The sequence below is a fragment of the Sinocyclocheilus anshuiensis genome, unplaced genomic scaffold (assembly GCF_001515605.1).
Source record: "Sinocyclocheilus anshuiensis isolate Anshui unplaced genomic scaffold, SAMN03320099.WGS_v1.1 scaffold94, whole genome shotgun sequence".
NCBI classification, from domain to species: domain Eukaryota; kingdom Metazoa; phylum Chordata; class Actinopteri; order Cypriniformes; family Cyprinidae; genus Sinocyclocheilus; species Sinocyclocheilus anshuiensis.
The window spans coordinates 1162598-1185164 of record NW_015546049.1 but is presented as its reverse complement, the minus strand read 5'-3'; the positions used below and the strand labels follow the sequence as shown (position 1 = coordinate 1185164).

The window sequence follows — 22567 nt, the reverse complement described above, 5'->3', positions numbered from 1 at the left end:
AAACAAACAACATTTCATGCTAGAGGTTGCCAGATGTTAAGATTTTGAATCACCCACTAATCTGTCTAATCTGTACAGAAAGAATGCAGTGTGGTGCTTTTGTTTATTGTCAGTAATTATGAAGATATTTCCTTTTTCTCCTTTAATAGATATATCTGCCAAAACTTCATCAAGCCACTTGGACACATTCTCCATTTTGAGTACAGAGGATAGTGAGAGTGATGAGCATACCTTGTCTAAAAGAGCGTGCATGGACAACGAGGTGTTACAGGGTGCTTCAGCCAGAGATGTGAGGAAGGAGAGGTTTATTTATGTAGAAAGCATTAACAGCTTAATTAAAAGTTACATATATTCATGATCATTCCCATTCTAGTTTTTGATGTTTAATATCATGCTACCTTTACGGTGTGGAGTTTCAAAGTGTTGGTAGCTGTTGATTTTCATTGTATTTGCATTTCACGAAGCTGAGAGAGTGAGTATTAAAGATATCTTTTGTGTTTCAAAGAATGACATCAGGGTGGCAAGTTTTCATTTTGGGTGAACTCTCCCTTAAATAATGTTCTGCTCCTTGCTTGCTTTTTTTTTTCTCCCTTATGTATCTTAATGTTTTAGATTCTTCAAGACTTCAGCCTTCTCTTTGGACCTGAAATGTCTGCTAGACTTCTAGAAAGGTGGCCATCATACAAACCGAAGTTGATAAAGGAGGCATCAATGCTTGCATCGACACCGTATCTGGAACAGCTTTTACAATCAACCAGAGAGGAGCAAGGGGAATCCTGTGAAGACATCTTGAAAAGTATTTATATATTTGCATAATTTATTTTCATTATTTTTTTTTTGTTGTCGATTGATTAAATTTGTATGACATACTAGTTTTTAGTAGTTGAATGAAATACATTTTCTCTTGATGCAAATGGAGGCCGTTTTTATTGAGCATCTGCATGCATTTCAGGTTGAAGATCTTGATGATTTTTGCATTGTGAAGCAACATGAACTGCAGCACCCCAAACCCTTTGACCTTCAGATGTCATATGACTCTGATTCGTTCTTGTATGTTGTTACAGATTGTTGCCTTTTGTAGAGCACTGAAACTGCATGTGCTATGTTGTTAAATAAACAGTTGAAATTTGGCTTTGAAGGGTTGTTTTAACAGTTCAACATTTTACAACTGTTTGGAGTTTTAAACACTTACTGCAGTGTTGTTATTGAACTCTAATAGTGTTACATTTTTACACCCTATTAGTGTTGGTAATATCAACTACTTATTTCAGTGATGTTTTTGAACTCTAATAGTGTTACATTTTAACACCATATTAGTGTTGGTAATATCAATACTTTTGAAAGTGTTACATTAACACTCATGTGGTGGTATCCATATATACACTGACAAAGTGTTAAATTTAACTCTGTTGTTAAATTTCCGATTTCAGATTTGCTGTGTACACTTCCTTCCGAAGGAAAGATTCTGCAGACGTCCGTTTGAGCATTTCACATTAAAATGCTTGTTAATCCAGGGATTTAGTATTAGGGGGAAACAATAAGGTGTGTGTCCGTTGGTGTGTGTGTGTGCCTGTGTAAATTGTTAATATATGTGTGCGTCAGGGGGAACCAATGTAATCCTGGGGCGATGTTTCTGAGTGAGAATGAGAGTGGGAAACACATTTATCTGGGAGGGCAGTAAAAATGCACACCTTTTAAAGACAGCTAGGGCTCGGGTGGTGCAGTTGTCGGAAACTATGAATAATGGGAGAGGCACAGGGGCAGTTAGAGGCAGTAGAGGAGGCAGTTTTATGGAGCTCAGAGCAGCCAGAGCCCTGCTGAGATCGCCTGGAGCTTGTGTGCTCGAACGCATGAAATGCTGTCTCAGAGTCGCTGTGCAGCTGAGAGAATTCAGCTTTGCCTGCTTTAGTTTCCCATGCGTGTAAATATCAATTCATCATGCACACCACATTATGCCACATTAAATAAAACAATGACATTTCAAGCATTGCATAATTAAAGTTTAATTTACAGTCTAGATCTAGTGCAGTGCTAATGTTTACTGCATGTTTATCATTTGCAGTAAGTGTAATACACAAGTAAATTAGTATGAAATGACTGGAGTTACAGAGATCAATGACTTGCCCCTTATTTTCATGTCCAGATTTATTCATTAATATATTTATTTTTAATTAATGAATACGCCGTAAAACATTTTGATTTAGCTGTTCTTGATACTATTGAATGAGAACACAGGACAAATGAATTAAATTAAGCTAAAAATAAAGACACTATATTGTCTCCTGAAAAGCTGCTTTATACTTGATGTTGCAAGTATACTTGAAAGTTGCAATTTACAATTGTATTTATTTTGTCCCAATATATTAATAATGAAGAATACATATAATAAAGAAAAATGTCTCATTAAAAGAAGTAAATTACTGAAAAGAAAAAGCTTGAGAAGTTTAGCATAATATTTTATCACTTCTTAGTGGGGGGGGTGTTGTGACAAGTCAGAAGCGTTTGGATCCATTTGCAGCTTTTATTTAGAATAGTCAGAGAATACAGGGTCAAATACCAGCAAGACAGAACAGCAGGGGCTTAGACAGAGACAGAGTCGAATACCAGGCGAGAGATCAGGGCAGGCGGCTAGCAAACACAGTCCAGGTGAAACAATCCAAGGTCGGGGCAGGCAGAGAACAATCAGATAAACAGGAAACGGTCCAAGATCAAGTACAAAGAAAGCAAACACAGGTATACCACTCAGCAATGACAGCCAGGGCAAATTCAAGACTTCGCAGAGAGTCTCTGTGTGTGAGTGGCTTATATGTGTGTGTGTAAATGAGGTGCAGGTGTAGATGAGCAATCAGTCCCAGGTATGAGGGGTGATGGGAATTGGAGTCCGAATGGGAATGGTTAATATTCAGGAGACGGTTCCCTCTGGTGGTGCGGAGGAGGCGGTACGGGAGCCTCCTCTGTAACAGAGCCCTCCCCCTGCGAGCGGCTCATGACGCGAGGAAGCAGGCGACGCCGGGGTCTTCCACGAGGTCGAGGGGCCGGTTTTTCCGGATGCGTCCTGTGAAACTCCTCCGTGAGAGTGGGGTCCAGCAAGCATTCAACGAACTAAAGACTCGGTTCACTTCCGCACCCATCCTTCGACACCCCGACCCAGAATGTGAGTTCATTGTGGAGGTTGACGCTTCGAACACGGGGGTAGGGGCAATACTGTCTCAACGTCATGGCTCACCAGCGAAGATGTATCCATGTGCCTTTTTCTCCCGCAAACTCACAGCCGCGGAGCGGAATTACGACGTGGGCAACCGCGAACTTCTTGCCATAAAGTTAGCTCTTGAGGAATGGCGTCATTGGCTGGAGGGAGCTGCTCTTCCATTCATCGTTCTCACGGATCATAAAAATCTTGAGTATCTGCGCTCAGCTAAACGTCTAAACCCCCGACAGGCCAGGTGGGCATTGTTCTTCACGAGGTTTCGGTTCACGGTGACGTACCGGCCAGGCACCAAGAATACCAAGGCTGATGCTCTCTCTCGCCAAACTGAGGAGACGAGCCATCCCATCTCCAACGACAATATCATTCCCGACAAATTACTCTTGGCACCAGTACAATGGGATATCATGACTGAGATTGAACATCTGAATCTTCAAAATCTGCCACCTCCTGAATGCCCTGCAAACCTCACCTATGTCCCTGAGTCCCTTCGACCACGACTTCTAACCCAAGTACACGCAACGCTCAGTTCGGGTCACCCTGGAATCACTGCCACAGAGAATCTACTCAGGAACCGATTCTGGTGGCCCACATTGCTGACTGACACAACCAAATTTATCCAGAACTGTATCACATGCAACACATCCAAATCCCCTAGACAGCTTCCAGCCGGTTTGCTAAATCCACTACCTACCCCACACCGACCTTGGTCTCACATTGCCATCGATTTCATCACCGACCTGCCCAATTCTCAAGGTAACACCACTATACTCACCATTGTCGACCGATTCTCCAAAGCCTGCCGTCTGATTCCGCAGCCTAAACTCCCCACATCCTTCGAAACCGCTGAACTACTTTGTAATCATGTGTTCCGTTTCTACGGATTATTCCTTTGTATTTTTCTCATAAGAAGAACGCCATGCTATGCGCATCTTAAGCAGCGGAAGAGGTAATTTACATGAGTAAGCCTTTTTTTATTACTTGCATTAGTTGTTGTTGTGTTATGTATTGTGACATAACTTGTACACATTTTACTAGTTATACTTTTTCCAAACTATAATTCTTGACTATATGTGTTGTGACAAGTCAGAAGCGTTTGGATCCATTTGCAGCTTTTATTTAGAATAGTCAGAGAATACAGGGTCAAATACCGGCAAGACAGAACAGCAGGGGCATGGACAGAGACAGAGTCGAATACCAGGCGAGAGATCAGGGCAGGCGGCTAGCAAACACAGTCCAGGTGAAACAATCCAAGGTCGGGGCAGGCAGAGAACAATCAGATAAACAGGAAACGGTCCAAGATCAAGTACAAAGAAAGCAAACACAGGTATACCACTCAGCAATGACAGCCAGGGCAAATTCAAGACTTCGCAGAGAGTCTCTGTGTGTGAGTGGCTTATATGTGTGTGTGTAAATGAGGTGCAGGTGTGGATGGGCAATCAGTCCCAGGTATGAGGGGTGATGGGAATTGGAGTCCGAATGGGAATGGTTAATATTCAGGAGACTGTTCCCTCTGGTGGTGCGGAGGAGGTGGTATGGGAGCCTCCTCTGTAACGAGGGACTGCTTCACTGCTTATTAATATTTAAAAGACTGCCAAATCAAGGTAATTTGAGCATCAATGAATGAATGAATCAATCAATCAATCAATAAAACACAGACCCTCATAACTTTGTGTAAAGGTCAGTAAGACTCTTTAAAATATCAAATATTTTGACCTTTTTATATCAAGGCTGTCGCAGACAGAGAGCCAAGAAGGTGGAGCAATGCCGAGGATCCAGGCGGCCGCAACAGAACTGTAGTGACGATCGCCCGAGATGTAGGTGGGGATCCAGAGGCCAAAGGGGCGAACTGGAGCAACCGAGGAAGGAGGCAGAGCCTGAGGGAGGGTGGAGCGGGCCATAGCCGAATGCGCGGAGGGATGGAGAGCAGCGAACAGCCCGCAAGTCCGCAGTGGAGGTGGAGCCGACTGAATGAGAAAGACCGGCAAGGCCGAACGGCCGATGGTCCAAGGCGGAATTGAGGGTGGGAAGAGTGCAGACGCAAGAGTCTGGACGGCAGGACGAGGTGGAGAGAGGCCAACTGAGGCTGGAGGCGGAGCCACGGGCTCCTCAGATCCAGGAGATGAAGACTCCTGGCAGTCCCGAGATGGAGCCCCACCACTGAGAGGAGGTAAAATAGAGGGACTGATGGGGGACGAAGATGACTGGACAGCAGGAGTGGCTGAGGACTGAGGAGACTGGAGAAATGCAAAAATCCAATCAAAAATAAAAAGTATCTTAAAGCAATTTGGAGAGGAGGTGGGAGAAACGTTATGCAGAAATGTTAATTCATGTGTTCATAACCTCAAGGTTAGATTATTGTAATGATTTATTGGGTGGTTGCTCTGCACGCTTAATAAACAAACTCCAGCTGGTCCAAAATGCAGCAGCTAGAAGTACAACCCAGGAAATACTACCATATTAGCCCGGTTCTGTCAACTCTGCACTGGCTCCCTATTGAACAACGAATACATTTTAAAATCTTGCTAATTACTTATAAAGCCCTGAAAAGTTTAGCTCCTCAATACTAGAGCGAGCTCATATCGCATTATTGTCCTTCACGTCCACTGTGATCTCAAAACTCTGGCCATTTGATAATACCTAGAATATCAAAATCAACTGCGGGTGGCAAATCCTTTTCCTATTTAGTGCCCAAACTCTGGAACAATCTACCTAGCATTGTTAGGGAGGCAGACACACTCTGTCGGTTTAAATCTATATTAAAGACCAATCTCTTTAACCTGGCATACACATAATACACCATCACATTTCTGTCATTCAAATCCGTTAAAGGATTGTTAGGCTGCATTTATTAGGTCAACCGGAACCAGGAACACTTCCCATAACACCCGATGTACTCGCTTTATCGTAAGAAGAATGGCATCTACGCTAATATTAGTCTCTTTCATTCTTATTCCGAGGTCACTGTAGCCATACGGATCCAGTCTGTATCCAGATCAGATGGTCACTGCAGTCACCCAGGACCAGTCAATATCCAGACCAGATGGTGGATCAGCACCTAGAGACAACCTCTACAGCCCTGAATGACAGTGGAGACCATGTCAACTAGATGTTCCCCAGAGACAGATCCCCTGCCAAGACCTTGTCACCTCAACGACCATCGGCAAAAGACTACGGGAACCAGACAAGTCCTCTGCACAATCTGACCTGTGCTGTAGCCTGGAATTAAACCGCGCTTTTCGTCTGGCCAGAGGAGAACTGGCCCACCGGCTGAGCCTGGTTTTTTCTCCATTTCTGTCACCGATGGAGTTTTGGTTCCTTGTCACTGTCGCCTTTGGCTTGCTTAGTTGGAGACGCTTGACTGATTGCACAGACACTATTGGAAGAGAATTGAACTGGATGATGACATCACTAAATCATCAATGAACTGGCACTGGGTTGGGAGTGGGGCTGGCGTCTTCATCCGCGAGGCCGACGGTGAAAGCAGATTCGCAGGAGCTCATCACCTACTCTACATAAGCAGCGAAGCTCCCTCGAGGACCCGCCCCGGACAACTGCGCTCATGTGGCGGTGTTCAGTCCGTCATGCAGGAATGTGCACAGGCAGTCGTCTGGTAAGGTGGTCTGATTGGCGAGACCGAGGAGTTCCTCAACATGCTCCTCAAGGAAGCGGTTCCCCTGCTCATCAGGGCAGAGCAGGTGGACAGCGGCAAAGTGATCCATTGACAAAAACAAACAAAAAACACAGACAAACCGAAAAAATAAAACAAGATACAGGCACGCTGCTACTTTCTTTCTTTTTGGGTCCGGTCTTCTGTCACAGCTACACTGTATCAAAAGCACAAACACGAAGAAGAAGGTTTATAAAGTCTTTAATACAACACACTGGTAAACCAACATACAGGGTAGCATAAATGCAGATGTAGACAAGACCGGAACTTAAATACACAGACCAAACAAGGATAACTGACTACACACACCTGAACAGAATGACACAATTAACACAATGAAGGAGAACGGTGCAAGAGGAAAACAAAGTCCAAACGGAATGACATTGTGACAAAGGCAAAATTAGTCAAGGCAATAAAATTTCATGTATTATTATTATTATTATTATTATTATTTAGCATTTGTTATTTGATCCACACATAAATTATTAACATGATTTTTAAATTTACTATACTTCTATCAGAATTTTTAGTTTTAAAAGCAGTAATGCCCATAAAAACTGTGGAGTTTTATTCATTACATTAAAGGGGTCCTGTTATGTTTTTTTTCACTTTTAGAATTTTAGTCAGTGTGTAGTGTGTATGTTTGGGCATAAAAAAGATCTACAAAGTTACAAATCTCAAAGTCCACTCCAAAGGGAGATATTTCGTTTTTTAAAAATCTATTTTCAAGAACTACAATGAACGGCTCGTTTGGACTACAGTGTTGTTTTCCGGGGTATTGTGATGTCACAAAGTGGCCCATTAGAATATCATTAAAATAATTCCCGCCTACGGAAATTCAAATGGTTGAGGGGTGGGGAGGGGTGAGGTCGTGGTTAGAACGCTTGGTTGAGTGCATCAGACAAGACGACGAAGAAGAAGTGCTGCTGCAGAGTTAGTGCATCAGAGAAAATGAAGAAGAAGAGCTGATGTAGCGTCAAGTTTTTGCCATGTCGAAGAAACAGTTTTGTTTTCATAAATTGCTGACAGTACAATACTGAACAATGATGTAGAATTAAAGAACAATAAACATAATACATATTACCGTTGCACTTATCTGTACATAGTAAATGTACTTATTTTTAAGCGGTTGTTGACATCCTGTCTAAAACATGATTTAGCCAAAAAAAAAAAAACAACAACAATAACATCACTCTAATAATCTTGCAATATCTGTGCATGCAAAGGTTCTGCGCGATCCTCTTGTTCAATATTCTCGGGGTCTGAATCCGGCTCAAATTGATATGGCAATATTGACGCCATCCGTGGCAGTACTGAGACACCGTCTAAGATGTTCGCCAATCACAACGCACTGGGACAGCTAACCAATCACAACACATTTTGTTTTTCGTAAGGCAGGCCTTCATCAAACCCAGAACTAATCAAGCTGTTTGTGCCAGGCTGGGGAGAAAGGTATTTTAATAATGTAAATTATGTGAAAAAGCATGAGAGCATGTTCTAGTACACCCCCAAAACTAAATCAAGACTTTGTAAAAGAGCATAATAGGACCCATTTAATTCTGCAGCATCATATGTGATTAATGCAGTATTTGATAAACATCTATGTTTCCCGGCTCAATACTCTGCAGGTAATGTGTTTTTGTGCAATACTGATTTCACTGCAGGAAAATTACCTCCTATCCACACTTTATAACTGATCAGATATAATGCATACCTCATATGACAAGTAGATGCATTGGCCTCTTTATAAACTACATTCTCATTCACCCTCACCCTTAAACCTAAACCATTGTAAACAATAGCTTGTTCTGAGGAAAGCCACATTCACAACCCTGGTCTCATTTATCAGTTTCTCAAATGCAGCACTCAATGGCTCATTCCCTTTGTGTAGCGGCCCTTTATGATGCATTGCATGTTGGTGGAAAAAGCACAGCATAGATCTAAGCTATAAATCACTTAAAGTATTTAAATCCTGCAATGCTGGGTTTAAATTGCTTTCACCTTTCTAAAGCCACCTTTTGGCTTGTGCCAAACCCACCCTGCTTTTGTCCGCGAGGCACCTGTAATCTCCATGAAAGCGTTTGCTCCTAGTGTCTTTATTGTACCCCAGCGCCAGTTAGTTTTCTGCCTCATTTTAGTCTCAAATCAAGCATTCCCTTCTACCGTACAAAATAAAGGTTATTTCAGAGCTGCGGACATGGAGATTGAGCTGAGAAGAAGCCTTGGGTGAGTTCCAGTTCAGCCAAGATGCATTGCCCTTGAACAAACCAAGACACGTTTTGTACTTTTTAGCATTACGTGAAAAATAAGACTGGTCTCTTTTGAATAAAATGGTCAAATCCGACATGGCACCCTCCATAAGTGAGTTTGGTCTATGCATGCTTTGGGTGTTTAATGCTAGGAGGAAATGCGAGAATTCCACCCATGTCTGTGGCAAACGTTCGGACAAATTGCAGTTACAAAAGAAGGTTCCAGGCCTTCCACACTCACTTTGCCAGCCTCAGCAAATTATGTAGAGAAACTGTAATTGAAATCTCGCCCATGTCATGAAAATTGTTTGCACTCTCAGTTTTGCAATTGCATTAATACTTGAACCAGCGATTAAACTGAAGGGTAAGAGAATTGTCAAGGCACACTAATTATTTCAGTGGCATTTGAATATCAAATGCATAAAGGCCACTTGCTGCGGAGGCATAATAACTTTTAAGAGCAGATCTTCGATTTGAGGGCCGTCTGTATACTTTAAAATTTGTCGTTTGAAATGGAGGAATTGCTGTATGTAGTTATAGCATGCTAATCGCTTTGAAGAGTACTTCAGTGGAGAGCTGGCCAAGTGCTGTCTGAGTATAGTTATTATAATTCAAAAGCTGATGAGAGGAGACCACTAGGTTAACTGTCAATTCTAGGCAAGAAGCCTAAACAAGAAGCACGTTAACTGGCCATTTTGGAACTAACTAAGCAGGAACATCTAAGACTTTTGAATTTTGAAGCACAAGTCTAGTTTGTAAACACTCTATTAGGAGTATCAATGCTTATGTGCACATGCTGAATGCAAATCCTAGTTCTGGAATGAAGCGGTAAACAAGGTCAGGAAAACAAAAGCTGCAGTCCGCTTTGTGCCTGCATGCAGTGATATGATACAGTTCTTTAATCAGACGTGCACACTTTGTTGTGAGATTTTAACACTTTTAGAGGCCTATTCACCTGAATGTGGCATAAAAGCCAATGGAAGTGAATAATGTCTGTAATTCCAGAGCAAACCACAATGTTATGCAAGAAACTCAGTCTTATCCTGCACTGAGACTAATAAAAAAGTTCAGTTTTATTAAACCCATGAATCCCATGGGGGATAGTTTAATGGGAGATTATACACGGCACACATTTCATTGTACTTTTTTACACTCACCAAGGCTGCATTCATTTAAGTAATATTGTGAAATATTATTACAATTTAAAATAACTGTTTTCTATGTGAATATATTTTAAAATGTAATTTATTCCTGCGATGCAAAGCTGAATTTTCAGTCTTCAGTGTCACGTGATCCTTCAGAAATCATTCTAATATGCTGATTTGCTGCTCAAGAAACATTTCATATTATTATCGATGTTGAAAACAGATGTGCTGTTTCATATTTTTGTGGAAACAGTGATGCACTACTATTCAAAATTTTGCAGTAATATTTTAAATAATAATAATAATAATTATTATTATTACACTTTTATTCAGCAATAACACATTCAGTTGAACTTTATATTCATCAAAGAATCTTGAATCTGCATCTCTACTCAGAATGACAAAACTAATCGCATTATTAGAGACACTCAGGGTTTTAAAAGCACATTGTCGTGAAGCATTTGGGCTTCTAACTGAATGTGGATCCTGTATAATGAGCAGAAAGATTTTAAAAGGCATCGTCCTCGTTTGAATCCAATGGAGGAAACTCTCTGGAGAATGCAGTAAAAATCCATGAACCAGTTGGCCAAATGTTTTCATGGATCGTAGAAGAGAGGTCAGAACTATGAATACACGTGCTGCACTCTGACCAACCATATGCACACATACATCAATGCATTAAAGATCTCAAATCCTTAAAGCCACCCCTCAAGCCATGAAAAGTCTGCTTAGGCACTTAACCGTAACATGCACAATCATGAACTGTTTCGAAACATTTTAAAACGTCCAGATGTACATTCAAGAAGGTTTTCTGGGCGGCATTGTGCACACTGCAATAGCTGGTTGACATGTAAAGGAATGCAAGCACAGAGTATTGAAAGGAAAGCGGCCCTCATCTTGAACAATACATCAAAGGGAGCTTTACATAATACCACAGTGAAATGTGTGGAAAATCTGCATTGGCAACATGTCAGCTCTATTTCCCCTGTGCTACCGGCATATTATTGTTATTTAATGACTAGGCCGCTAGAGCATGTTAATGTCCTCATTAAGAAAAGTGGGTTGAGTTCTTTACTGAAATTAGCATTTTGCCTTGAAGTGAAAAAGAAAAATAACACCGGCTGTATAATATAATGCGAATCAAAACACATAGCCTTTCAACTCCATTTGTATCAGTCTCATTACAGATGTGACCTCTAGCTTTGCTAGTGAATCATAATCTCATTTCTGTACGACAACCAGCTAGCACAGATATAATAGTCCAAGGCGATAGCTGACAAATACAGTAGCTTTTACGATGATGTATGATGTTATTACAGGAGGTGCGCAGGCATACCAATGTTTTACAGTGACAGATCTGTGTTGGCTTTTATGTCAAGCTGCTGTGAAATGCTGTGTAATTTTGACAGAAATTACCTTTGCACACTGTTTATGGCTCTGACACCATCCAAGGGATCCATTACTCTGCGGACAGAAGAGACAGATGGAATTGCGTGTCAGAATGCTGTAATCACCAGTCACATCAGACAGCCTCATTTGAATCGCATTATTTTAATGTGCCCCTGCTGAGCAGAGAGGCTTTATAAGAAGGAAATTTACTATTATGAACGCATTACTCTTTTTTTAAAACACCGCCCTGACTACGGCAAAGTAAAATTGCTCATAAACCAGAACAGATCCCCTCCCTTATTAAGAAGACTGGCCAGGGCACCCGAGCACAGAAACATCAGAAATCACTCATCAGCACTTGGAATTACAAATTTGTTTGCATAGCAGATCTCGGAATGTTCCGTAGCGTGTCAGGAATTGTCAAAGCGTTTTGCTTATCTGAATAACACTGGCTTATATGCAGCACATTTGATTGGCAGAGTGCAGGATAACGCCCCTGGCCAGTCTCGTTGGGTTCCGAATAATGGGTATTGAATAGCACAATAACAAGAAAGGATAAAACCTTTATAATGCACTGTATATTTTATTGCACATGGTGGGGACTCTAAAGTAACCACAATATTATCACTGCCAGATCTTCCAACTCCACCACTGTGGGGAATAGAGCTATACAAATCCATTTTGGCCTGCGATGGGATCAATGGACTAAGTCGTCAGCATAAACATGGTTTGTTCACATGCACGTTATGCATGTGCTCACATCGGAACTGCACAAACATATTATCATATTATAACTGTTATTGGGTCAATGATGTATAAGAGCATACATGATAATAAAAATTGGTCTCTTAGAGATTTGCATTTTTTTTTTTTTTTTTCTATTTGTAACATTTTCAAGAAAAGTTTACATTCAATATCATGTGGTGTAACCATCAAATAAAAATGTAACAATATATGTTATGGAATTATCCATTCATAAATATCATTACATTTTTGAGAAGTCACACCACATGACAACCTGAACTAACCATAATAAAAACATCAAATTATCTGATATTTTAAGAGACATATTGACCTTAACACAGTTATGAGGGTCCTCTCTATGATATCATTTAATTTTGTCTTCATTTTCTTCATGTTGGTTGGGCCACAATACTTTGTTGGTCACTCCGTATGATTCTGATTTGGCAGGTTATAGGGTTTTCTTCTTAAAAATGTCCTTAATGAGAATTTTTCTTCTTTATCAGGACAGTTGTATCACCCTGACATTTTCGACTATATGCTTCCCTAAAAAAAAAATAATAATTTTAATACAAAGAATTAAAGACATGATCATCCTTAAATGCGTATTCAAGTCACTGTAAGCACAAATCGCATTTTTATTGTATTTTTGAAAAAATTAATGGAACAGAAAAAATGAATGTCACGCCATTGACCCAATTTCTTTATTTTTATAATTCTGTACTACACTTCTATATCATAAAGTACTAAAACTATACTTCTAAGACTAACTATTTGTTCCTGGGATTAAGATTGAGTTAACAAGATCAAATAACAAAACAATGGCAGTCAAACAGGATATTGAGACAGATGAAAGATTTGTGTATGTCCACGTAACTGTCTGCATAACTCTGACAGATCAGACGTTCTCCAAACCACATCAAATACTCTCTAATTTCCCATAATCATTAATCATCAGTGATAACTCCTCATAGCTCGATGTTACAGCATAACTTGACATTCAGCTCAACCCATTCAAATTAACCCATGACCCCGGTCTCCATTTGATACTAGAGGAAGGGGGATAATTGCCAAAATGGCTTCCCCCTCGGGAGACAGCGTAAGTGGGCTTTAGGGATGTGGACACGAAGACAATGATCAGCAGATATGAAAAGCATTCATTCTGGTTTAGTCCCTGCTCGGACAGCAGAATGAAGGCAGCTGTTCAGGAACCCTAGCTGCTGTTTGAGTCAGAGAGCTCTGGAACGCTTTGAACACATTGTGGAATCAGTGAAGACAATGAGGAGCTTCTAGACCAGTGTCTAATTTGATAGCATCTCCAGATGGACAACTTGCTATAGAATAAAGCATTTGATAAGAGAGACTGATGTGCATATCTTCCCTCTGCGATGATGTCTAGCCTAGATAACAACAAGACCGTAACTGTGATGAGTAGACAGAGGATAGGAGATGATTTCATTTGAATGGATATATAGATCTGGAGGATTTTTATTGAGGTCTTTTGGATGTCTTTTAAAGGTCTAATTACAGACACTGGTTTAGTCCATGTTTAAAGGTTTAGTATGTCAAATACACCTTGGAGTTATTATTGTCGATTAATACAGCCATTATTCAGTATCAACAGGACTATTTCCTTTATTATTGTTTCATGAATAATGTTTGACACTCACTCACTCACTTAATAGTAAACATTGAAGAAAATGGCTGCAATGTTACAGAATTCCTCCATTATTCATATTAAAGGTTTGCAAAATAATTCTAAATTGATGTGTCTATCTAGCTAGTCTATTTCTGGGTCGGATGTCAGTGCTCATGATAAAGATCAGGAAGGACATGAGGATGAATATAATCACAGTAACAAGGGAGTTTGTTGACAGCAGACAAAAAGTGCAGAGACACGCACAAAGATCCCCCTCCACATGCCTATGTGCAGATACAAACACACATAAACATATAAGGCATGCACACACACACATACACACAGGAAGTCTCTAAAACACACTCCTCTTCTGCACTCCCACCCAAACCCACTGCACTCCCTGCACTCCCACCCAAAAAAAAAGTCTGTCATAACCAACATAAACAGAGAAGCAAGTAACTTTAAACTTCTAATGAAAACCGCAACCGCAGTTTTGAGACTGGGGATGGCAGAGATTTGTACAGTTGTGCCTCCAGTTTTCCAATCCTATGCATCTGTTTGTTTATAGACAGAAGAACTCCTCTGGGTGAATGGTTAGGAATTCAAATGGATGAGCTGGTGAGTGAGTTTGCTTGTGTTCACTGGTTAAGGTATAACTCCACAAATAACTTTTGACATTTAACTAACAAAAGCAGCTTTAGTTGATCTGAGGTGTAGAATGATGGTGCATTTACACACAGATTTCTTTGTCTTAGAGATGATATAACATTTTGGAGTTAAATATTAAAATTAATTATTAGCATTATTAGATCAACCAATATATTTTTTTTCTTACATATTAATTCACCCTGTATATGTATATGTATGTGTGTGTGTGTGTGTGTGTGTGTGGATAGATAGATAGATATAGTAACTTATTTAATGTATTGTTTGTATAATTATTTTACAGCCATTCAATCTTAGCTCTTCCTGACCATTTTGAGACCATGAATTTAGACCGTTTTTTCATTTTATATCCAAAATCAGCCTTGCATAATAATAATAATAATAATAATAATATGCTTTTAATACATTTAGTAAAGTTGGTTTCGTTGTTGTGTCAAAAGCAGTAGAAAAACAATAATAACACTAATGCCAATAACATTTCAGTGTTATTATTATTATTAATTATTATTCATATTAATCTGTATCTGTTGTGGGAAAAAAAACAATAGCCTATAAGTTGATTAATAATAAAGCATATTGAATAAATGGCAGTGTAAGGCACTTATTCATTTATAACTGATTTTCTTACTCGGTACATTTGAGTATACAATGACATTCGCTCTTTTCAACTTTTTTCTTCCTTACCTGGAAATGTCTTGGAGAGAGAGCGATGCGCGTGCTGTGAAGGCTCAGGCACCTGGCGGCGCACCTCGTACGGAAAATACTGCCGAGAGCTGCAGACGAGTCCTGCCTCCTCATAACCACAAACCCGCTGTTTAATAACAGTATAATCCCAATGCACAAACCGGTGAGCGCGTCGCGCATCATGACGAACACAAAGTGCTGTGTTGAACCGTTTCCCGAAGAGCCTGAAAGTAAAAGTGGATGTCAAGGCGCTTGATGTAAATAATGAAAGTTCAATGAGCGCGTGTGGGCGGGGCCTGTGCAGAGAGGCGCGCTGCTATTGGCCAAGGAATGCGCCCGTGTGAGACGCGCGGGATCAGGTGCACCGACCGCACACAGCAGCTGTTCAGTGGAGAAGATACTGTACACAGCTCGATGCTCTCTGTGGATTGCTCACTTTATGGCTGAACACAACACAACTGTTTGGATGTGACATTTAACGTTTACAAATGTTGAGGGTAGCAAATTAGTATACTTTAAAAAACAAACAAAAAACATAATGAAACCTATGTATTTATTTAGCTACCTACCCACCCATCCATCCATCCATCCAAATGTGGATTTCTCTATCTCTAACTAATAAGCATTAATTAGACATTTTGCACTGCTGCCATCTTTTGGTGAAAGAAGTAGACCACAAAACAACACATGGAAAGGATTTCTTGCTTTGAGACAGAAATATGAAGGCCCACATAATTTCTTTATTTTATCATGAATGAAAGATTATTTGCCCTTTACTTATTCTCTCACCCAAAGTACTAGGTTCATTTTTACCAGGGCTTCTACAATCTCAGCCAACATGCCATGCAGTGCACACATTTTCCACTCGGTCTCATCTGTGTTGTTGAAATGCAGCTGTGCACGTGTGTGTCCGATAGAAACCACACAGCATCATGGGCCAAACCCTGAGCCCACCTGGAGGGGAGCAGGAAGCATCCAGGGAACCCCACAACTATAAAAAGGTTTCACTGGTAGCTGAGAACAACAACAGTTTTATATGCAGAGCGTTTAAAACGACCACTAACGTATACCACAAGGTATCTCGAAACATTCTGGCACTGGTCCCTCGCCCAAGGAATGGAGAAAATATGACGTGTTGGAAATATTGAACAAAATTATGTGTCTTTTTTCACTCTGTCATGCGAGTTGTTGTAATGAGTGGGCTTCACAAGGGAGAACCCAGGGTGTTAACAAGACACCCGTCTTCCTCCCTAATGGGTTTTATGAAGTAGCGAAGCTTCCTGGTGTTGTGGCAGCTGTGCTGTCAGCAGTTTGGAAGTGGGATTTTTTTGTTCTATACAGGTGAATCACAATGTTTTCCTTCACCAGGCTGAGCTGACATCAAGTTAGCGTTAATTATCAACAGCTGATTACAGCTCTCATGCTGTAAGACTGTGGGTGTGTCTAGGTAGTGAATCAGTACACTGTGTACTGTATATGAATGTGCTGCCTCCCTGACTCACATTGGCTCTGTCCCAATACCCACACTTGCGGTCTTTGACCACTTGTCAACTTAAATGACATTTTTCCTGTACTTGGCTCAAGTGTTCAAGTGTGTGTAGAACTTTTGATTAGGCGAGCAATTTGGATCTTTTTTTTTTTTTTTTTTTTATACAGGTGATTCACAATGGCTTCCTTTAGCAGGCAGAGCTGATTACTGCTCATGCGGCGTAAGACTGTGGGTGTCTCAATCAGCTCTATAGCTCCCTACCTAGGTAGTGAATCAGTGCACTGTGTACTGTACGTGAATTTGGACCCTGACTCACTACACATTGACTCTGTCTCAAAGCCCACACTTGAAATCTTTGACCACTTGTCAAATGACATGACGTGTTTCCTGTAGGCTACTTGGCTCAAGTTTTAAATGTGTAGAACTTTTGATTACCCGATGGGACACATCTACAACATAGTGTTGTAAAAATGCAAATAAACTATACTTTATTTACACATTTTGATGTACAATACTTTGCACTTTAATGAACTTCTAAACGTCTGTTTAGTAGTCCATATTTAACAGATGACTGAATTTAATAGTGGTGCTACTAATTAAAAGATAAAAAGCAGTTGTGCAACATTTTGTATTTTACTACCAAATAGTATGTATTATCTAATTAATTTAACTTACGTTGAAACGTTTTCCTTGAAATCTTGGGATTTCAGGCCATGTAAGTTCCTGAACATGAAGAGTGGTGGGATGTTTTTGGATGTTTTTGACATTTTTCAGACCTGACTAGGAAACTAGGAAACATTCCAGAAAGTTTTAAAACTTTCCAGGATTTTTTGGAATATTCCAGGGATTTTTGTAAAGTTTCTGGAAATTTACCGGAAATGTTCCACCCCTTTGCAACCCTAGACCTGACACAGTCTTGCACACTTACTTCCTGTCATATGAACATGCTCTCAAGTGGCCAAGAATGCATGCAACCCTGCATCCTAATATACACTCTCAGAAAAAAAGGTACAAAAGCTGTCACTGGGCCTTTTCAAAAGGCACACCTTTGTACCTAAACAGTCCGTATTGGTACCTTAAAGGTACATATTAGTACCTAAAGTGTACATATTATTACCTAAAAGGTACAAAAGTGTACCTTTTGAAAAGGTACTGCCCCAGTGACAGCTTTTGTACCTTTTTTTCTGAGAGTGTAGAGGGAAAAATAGTAATCTACATGAGCCAAGTAGTATGTCTGAATTTATAGTATTCATAAAACAGTAGGCAAAAAGTACCCAGATGACTTATTACTTCCAGCGAGATTCTGAAGTTTGCATCCAGTGGACTTTTCTATCCCATGAGGCCATGGGACAGGATTGGAGAATGACAGTGAAGTTCTGCAACTGACGTCATAGGTCACATGACAGTGATAACATGGTGAATGTAGTACATCCGATTTTCAATCATACTACACACATTCATAGCGCATACTTTTTCTAACAGTCACAGTCATTTTCAAACCAAATGTACTTACTAGGCAGTATGCGATTCTGGACGCAGTGCATTGGGGGTATTGGGACAGGCCTCCCAATCCTCTCCTATAGGCCATAGGATAGAATCTGGGCGGAAGTAATACGTTATCCGGGGACTTTTTACCTACTGTTTTATGAATACTATGAATTCAAACATGATACTCTTTCCTAATGTTTTTTTTTTTTGCCCACTATATAGTAGGGAAGTGACACCATGCTTACATGCTAGTATTCTCTGAATGGAAGAAATCATTTATTTGGCCAGGTTTGTGGTGCTCCTGGTGGTCGAACCACACACCATTACATTTAGGAGGTGAGGTGTCACTCCTAAAAATGTCTGCATCAGTCCATGCACATAAAAATAGCCGTCTGTGACGTCTTTGCGGTTTCATTACAGCTGTGAGTTTCTATGTGTATACAAGTGTGTGTACTTCAGCAAAAGAGTGTGTAGCATTGGCAGTTGGTGTGTGTGTGTGTGTGTGTGTGTGTGTGTGTGTGTGTGTGTGTGTGTGTGTGTGTGTGAACACATACCAATGAAAAGCAGTGCTGGTGTGGCGTCCACTTTTCTTTTGCAGCCTTATTGAATGGTATTTCCCATACCCTCCTTCTGTTTCCAGGGAAATGCCTTGGCCATTGGGGAGCCCAGCTCGTAAATATGCAGTGTAGGGAGATCCTCGCAGTTTATTTAGGCTTAGTAGGGGAGCATGAGGTAGGTTGATTTTGTCATTTCCCTTTTTCCCCCCCTCAGCGTTAGGAAACGACCTGCTAATATGCCTTAATAACTTTTTTATTGTGTTATTTTGGGAAAAATGAATGAACACATGTTGATGTCAGTCTACAAATGAGTCACATTTACCAAAGAGCAAACAATCTGTGTACAATTACCCAAAACTGATCTTCAGTAAATAATGAAAATGAACTGCTTTTCTTCTTAAACTGGTCGGAATGATGAGACTAGTCAACATCTGGCAAGAGAAACCAAGTGAAACTAGGATAAAATCAAAATGGAATAAATGAGGGGAAATAGGGAGAGATTTCATCATTGACACTTTGATTTATTTATATTCCGATCAAGCATAAATGGAATCCTGGCAGTGGCACAAGAAAACCTATTTTTGTGCTAAATTGAGAAATTTTGAGGTCTGTCAGCTCAGAAAGAGTTATTAGGGCTGACAGTGAATCCTTGCCATCTTTGTTTAATAACTCTGCTGACATCTGCTGGTCATTAAAGCCATTACAGAAGTATATTTGGTGTTTCCCTAAAGGACCAGTTACTGTCAGAGCAGTTAAATGAAAGTGGAATCCTCAATGCACTCTGATACACTCACTAATGGATGCAATATTAACCATAACGTCTAGGTTTCCTTTACCCAAGTCATCTTAGATCATAGAGTCTGCAGATCATTGACACAGTGAAGCCTGGGCTTCATTTAGAACTAGACTTTATTTGAAAACATTGATGTCGGAAACACACAACAAAGTATTTAAAATCACTGGAAAGTTGGGAAGATCTCCATTTTGATTATGTGGAACTTTATCTCCTTTGTACAAACTTCCAGCCTAGTTTTGCCAAATCAACTTTAATTTTATTCATGTTGCAAAATAACAGATTATGAATGTCATATTGTTGTTTTGTTGTATTACAATAAGAGATCGAAACATTTGGAAATGAGTGATTACACTCCATTTATCTACAATACAACACAAAAAGAAAATAACTATTACATTTATTTTAAATCAGTTACCATCGCAATATGATTTCACACAGCAAGCTTGAGCTTCGTGTCAGCTTCACGTCAGCGTAAGAGGCTGTTATTCTGGGACAATATTGTGAAAGGAAACAGAAATGCCTTTAACTGAATTGTCTGTAATTAAAATTTTCTAGTTTGAACACACAGGAAAACCATTGACTTCAAGGCCGCTAAACATGGTTTGATGGCAACAGTTGACAGACAGTTCTAAACAAATGACAGTTCACCGTCATGCTAATTTGGGGAGCCCAGCTCGTAAATATGCAGTGTAGGGAGATCCTCGCAGTTTATTTAGGCTTAGTAGGGGAGCATGAGGTAGGTTGATTTTGTCATTTCCCTTTTTCCCCCCCTCAGCGTTAGGAAACGACCTGCTAATATGCCTTAATAACTTTTTTATTGTGTTATTTTGGGAAAAATGAATGAACACATGTTGATGTCAGTCTACAAATGAGTCACATTTACCAAAGAGCAAACAATCTGTGTACAATTACCCAAAACTGATCTTCAGTAAATAATGAAAATGAACTGCTTTTCTTCTTAAACTGGTCGGAATGATGAGACTAGTCAACATCTGGCAAGAGAAACCAAGTGAAACTAGGATAAAATCAAAATGGAATAAATGAGGGGAAATAGGGAGAGATTTCATCATTGACACTTTGATTTATTTATATTCTGATCAAGCATAGATGGAATCCTGGCAGTGGCACAAGAAAACCTATTTTTGTGCTAAATTGAGAAATTTTGAGGTCTGTCAGCTCAGAAAGAGTTATTAGGGCTATAGTATGGAAAATAGCATCATTTATCTATTTTGTAGTATATTACATGTTCCAACTGACCAACAGATGGCGTAGTAGTTCAGTTATTACCATTGAATACTAAAGCGACAAAGACCGTATTGGGGCAAACAAGTGGGTATCTTAAAAAGAGTATATAATCAAATTATATTCCCCCGGTTTCACAGACAAGGCTTAAGCCTAGTCCTAGACTAAAATGTAAGTCTGAGCTGTTTCAACTGAAAGAAACTTGCACTGACTGATCTTAAAATATATCAGTGCCTTTGTTTTGTCTCAAAAAGCACACCAGTAATGTTTTTTTCTAAGCACGTTTATAAAAGTGACTTAAATGTCCTAATTGAACTATGGCCTAATCCTGGCCTAGTCTAAGCCCTGTCTGGCTTTATATCAAAATTTTTAAAAAAAAAAACAGAAATGTATAAAAGTTGAAATTCTTTGGGGAAAAAAAGAGTAGGTATATTGACTTTACCAAATGTCTAATTAACTCCAATTTTTCAATTCAATCAATCACTTTTGAAAATGATATTTGTTAGTTAAACTGTTTCTCATTAACATCTACCTAAGCAATATAAAAAAAATATGTAAATATGAAACATATGACAGGATATCAGTATTTTAGAAATAATCTTGAGTACATCAGACGAGTGAATAACGTCTCAGGTTACTTATGTAACCATGGTTCCCTGAGTAAGGAACTTCGAACTGCGTCCTCTAGGGGGCGCTATGGGGAATGCCTCGTCGTGACCCGTGTCTGAAGCATACATTGAAAAAACACCAACAACACGTTGGCCGGCGACAGCCCATGACATCACTACTGGTGCGATTATTAGGATAAATAGGCGCCGGAAGAACATGTCATTCACTTCTTCGTTTGAAGCTTGCGTTCGAAGCATGGCAGGAAGCCTAGAGGACGCAGTGTCTCGTTCCCTACTCAGGGAACCATGGTTACATAAGTAACCTGAGACGTTCCCTTTCAAGGGAACTTTGAACTGCGTCCTCTAGGGCGCGCTATGGGGAACGGTATACCCACGCCGCCATGCTGAGGGGAATGCGGGCCAGAACCATGGCGAGCACTAAGTACCAACTTTACCATTTTCATGGTGAGTTGCCCCTGGGACGTCAGACGGCTGTCCGTGACTTTATCCCCTACGGCCAAAGGCCTAGGCTACATACCCAAACTTACCTGTTAGGACCAGAACTCCTGGGCGCGGGGTAGAGCTCAAGACTTGGAATCAAAATGGATTCCTTTAAGGGGATACGACCAAGAGCCTAGAATCACACTAAGTCTTGGCCTGTCACACAGGGGCTACCGCTTGCTCTTGCATAAGCTCTGAAAGGAACTGTCTCAACAGACCTCTAGTGGCCACACCCTGTTAAAGTAGGTATCCTAGGATACCTAAGTGGAGTGGTGCCCAAGGTGAACGGGACTTAAACCAGCTCAAGAAAGGGCACGAAGCAACCGCGCGAAGCCCTCACCATACAGGATTTTAGAAAAGAACGCAAAGAACTAGCGTGCGAACTTACCACAATGTGGATTTTAGAAAGTGCACAAAGCCTTCACGTGCACACTTACCATAACATGGATTTTAGGATACCGTTCTAAGGGGACTCTCGTGGCACTCTGAAAGAGCAGC

At 40.3% G+C, this 22567-nt stretch overlaps 1 protein-coding gene and 1 long non-coding RNA gene across 3 annotated transcripts in view; both read right to left on the bottom strand.

The window, feature by feature from the left end:
• The window catches only part of LOC107699107 (anosmin-1-like), a 30112-nt gene extending 14473 nt beyond the window's left edge, over nucleotides 1-15639 (bottom strand). For both annotated transcript variants that reach the window (XM_016500282.1, XM_016500283.1), the window contains exons 1-2: nucleotides 15389-15639; nucleotides 11686-11733 (exon numbers count right to left, since the gene is read on the bottom strand). In XM_016500282.1, the coding sequence (XP_016355768.1) occupies nucleotides 11686-11733; nucleotides 15389-15571 (231 nt within the window). In that variant the 5' untranslated portion in view covers nucleotides 15572-15639. The remainder of the gene's footprint in view (nucleotides 1-11685; nucleotides 11734-15388) is intronic.
• A 475-nt stretch (nucleotides 15640-16114) lies between these two features.
• Nucleotides 16115-22567, bottom strand: part of LOC107699108 (uncharacterized) — a 12280-nt gene continuing 5827 nt past the window's right edge. The window contains exons 2-3 of the long non-coding RNA XR_001635417.1: nucleotides 17806-17808; nucleotides 16115-16126 (exon numbers count right to left, since the gene is read on the bottom strand). This is a non-coding gene — a long non-coding RNA (uncharacterized LOC107699108). The remainder of the gene's footprint in view (nucleotides 16127-17805; nucleotides 17809-22567) is intronic.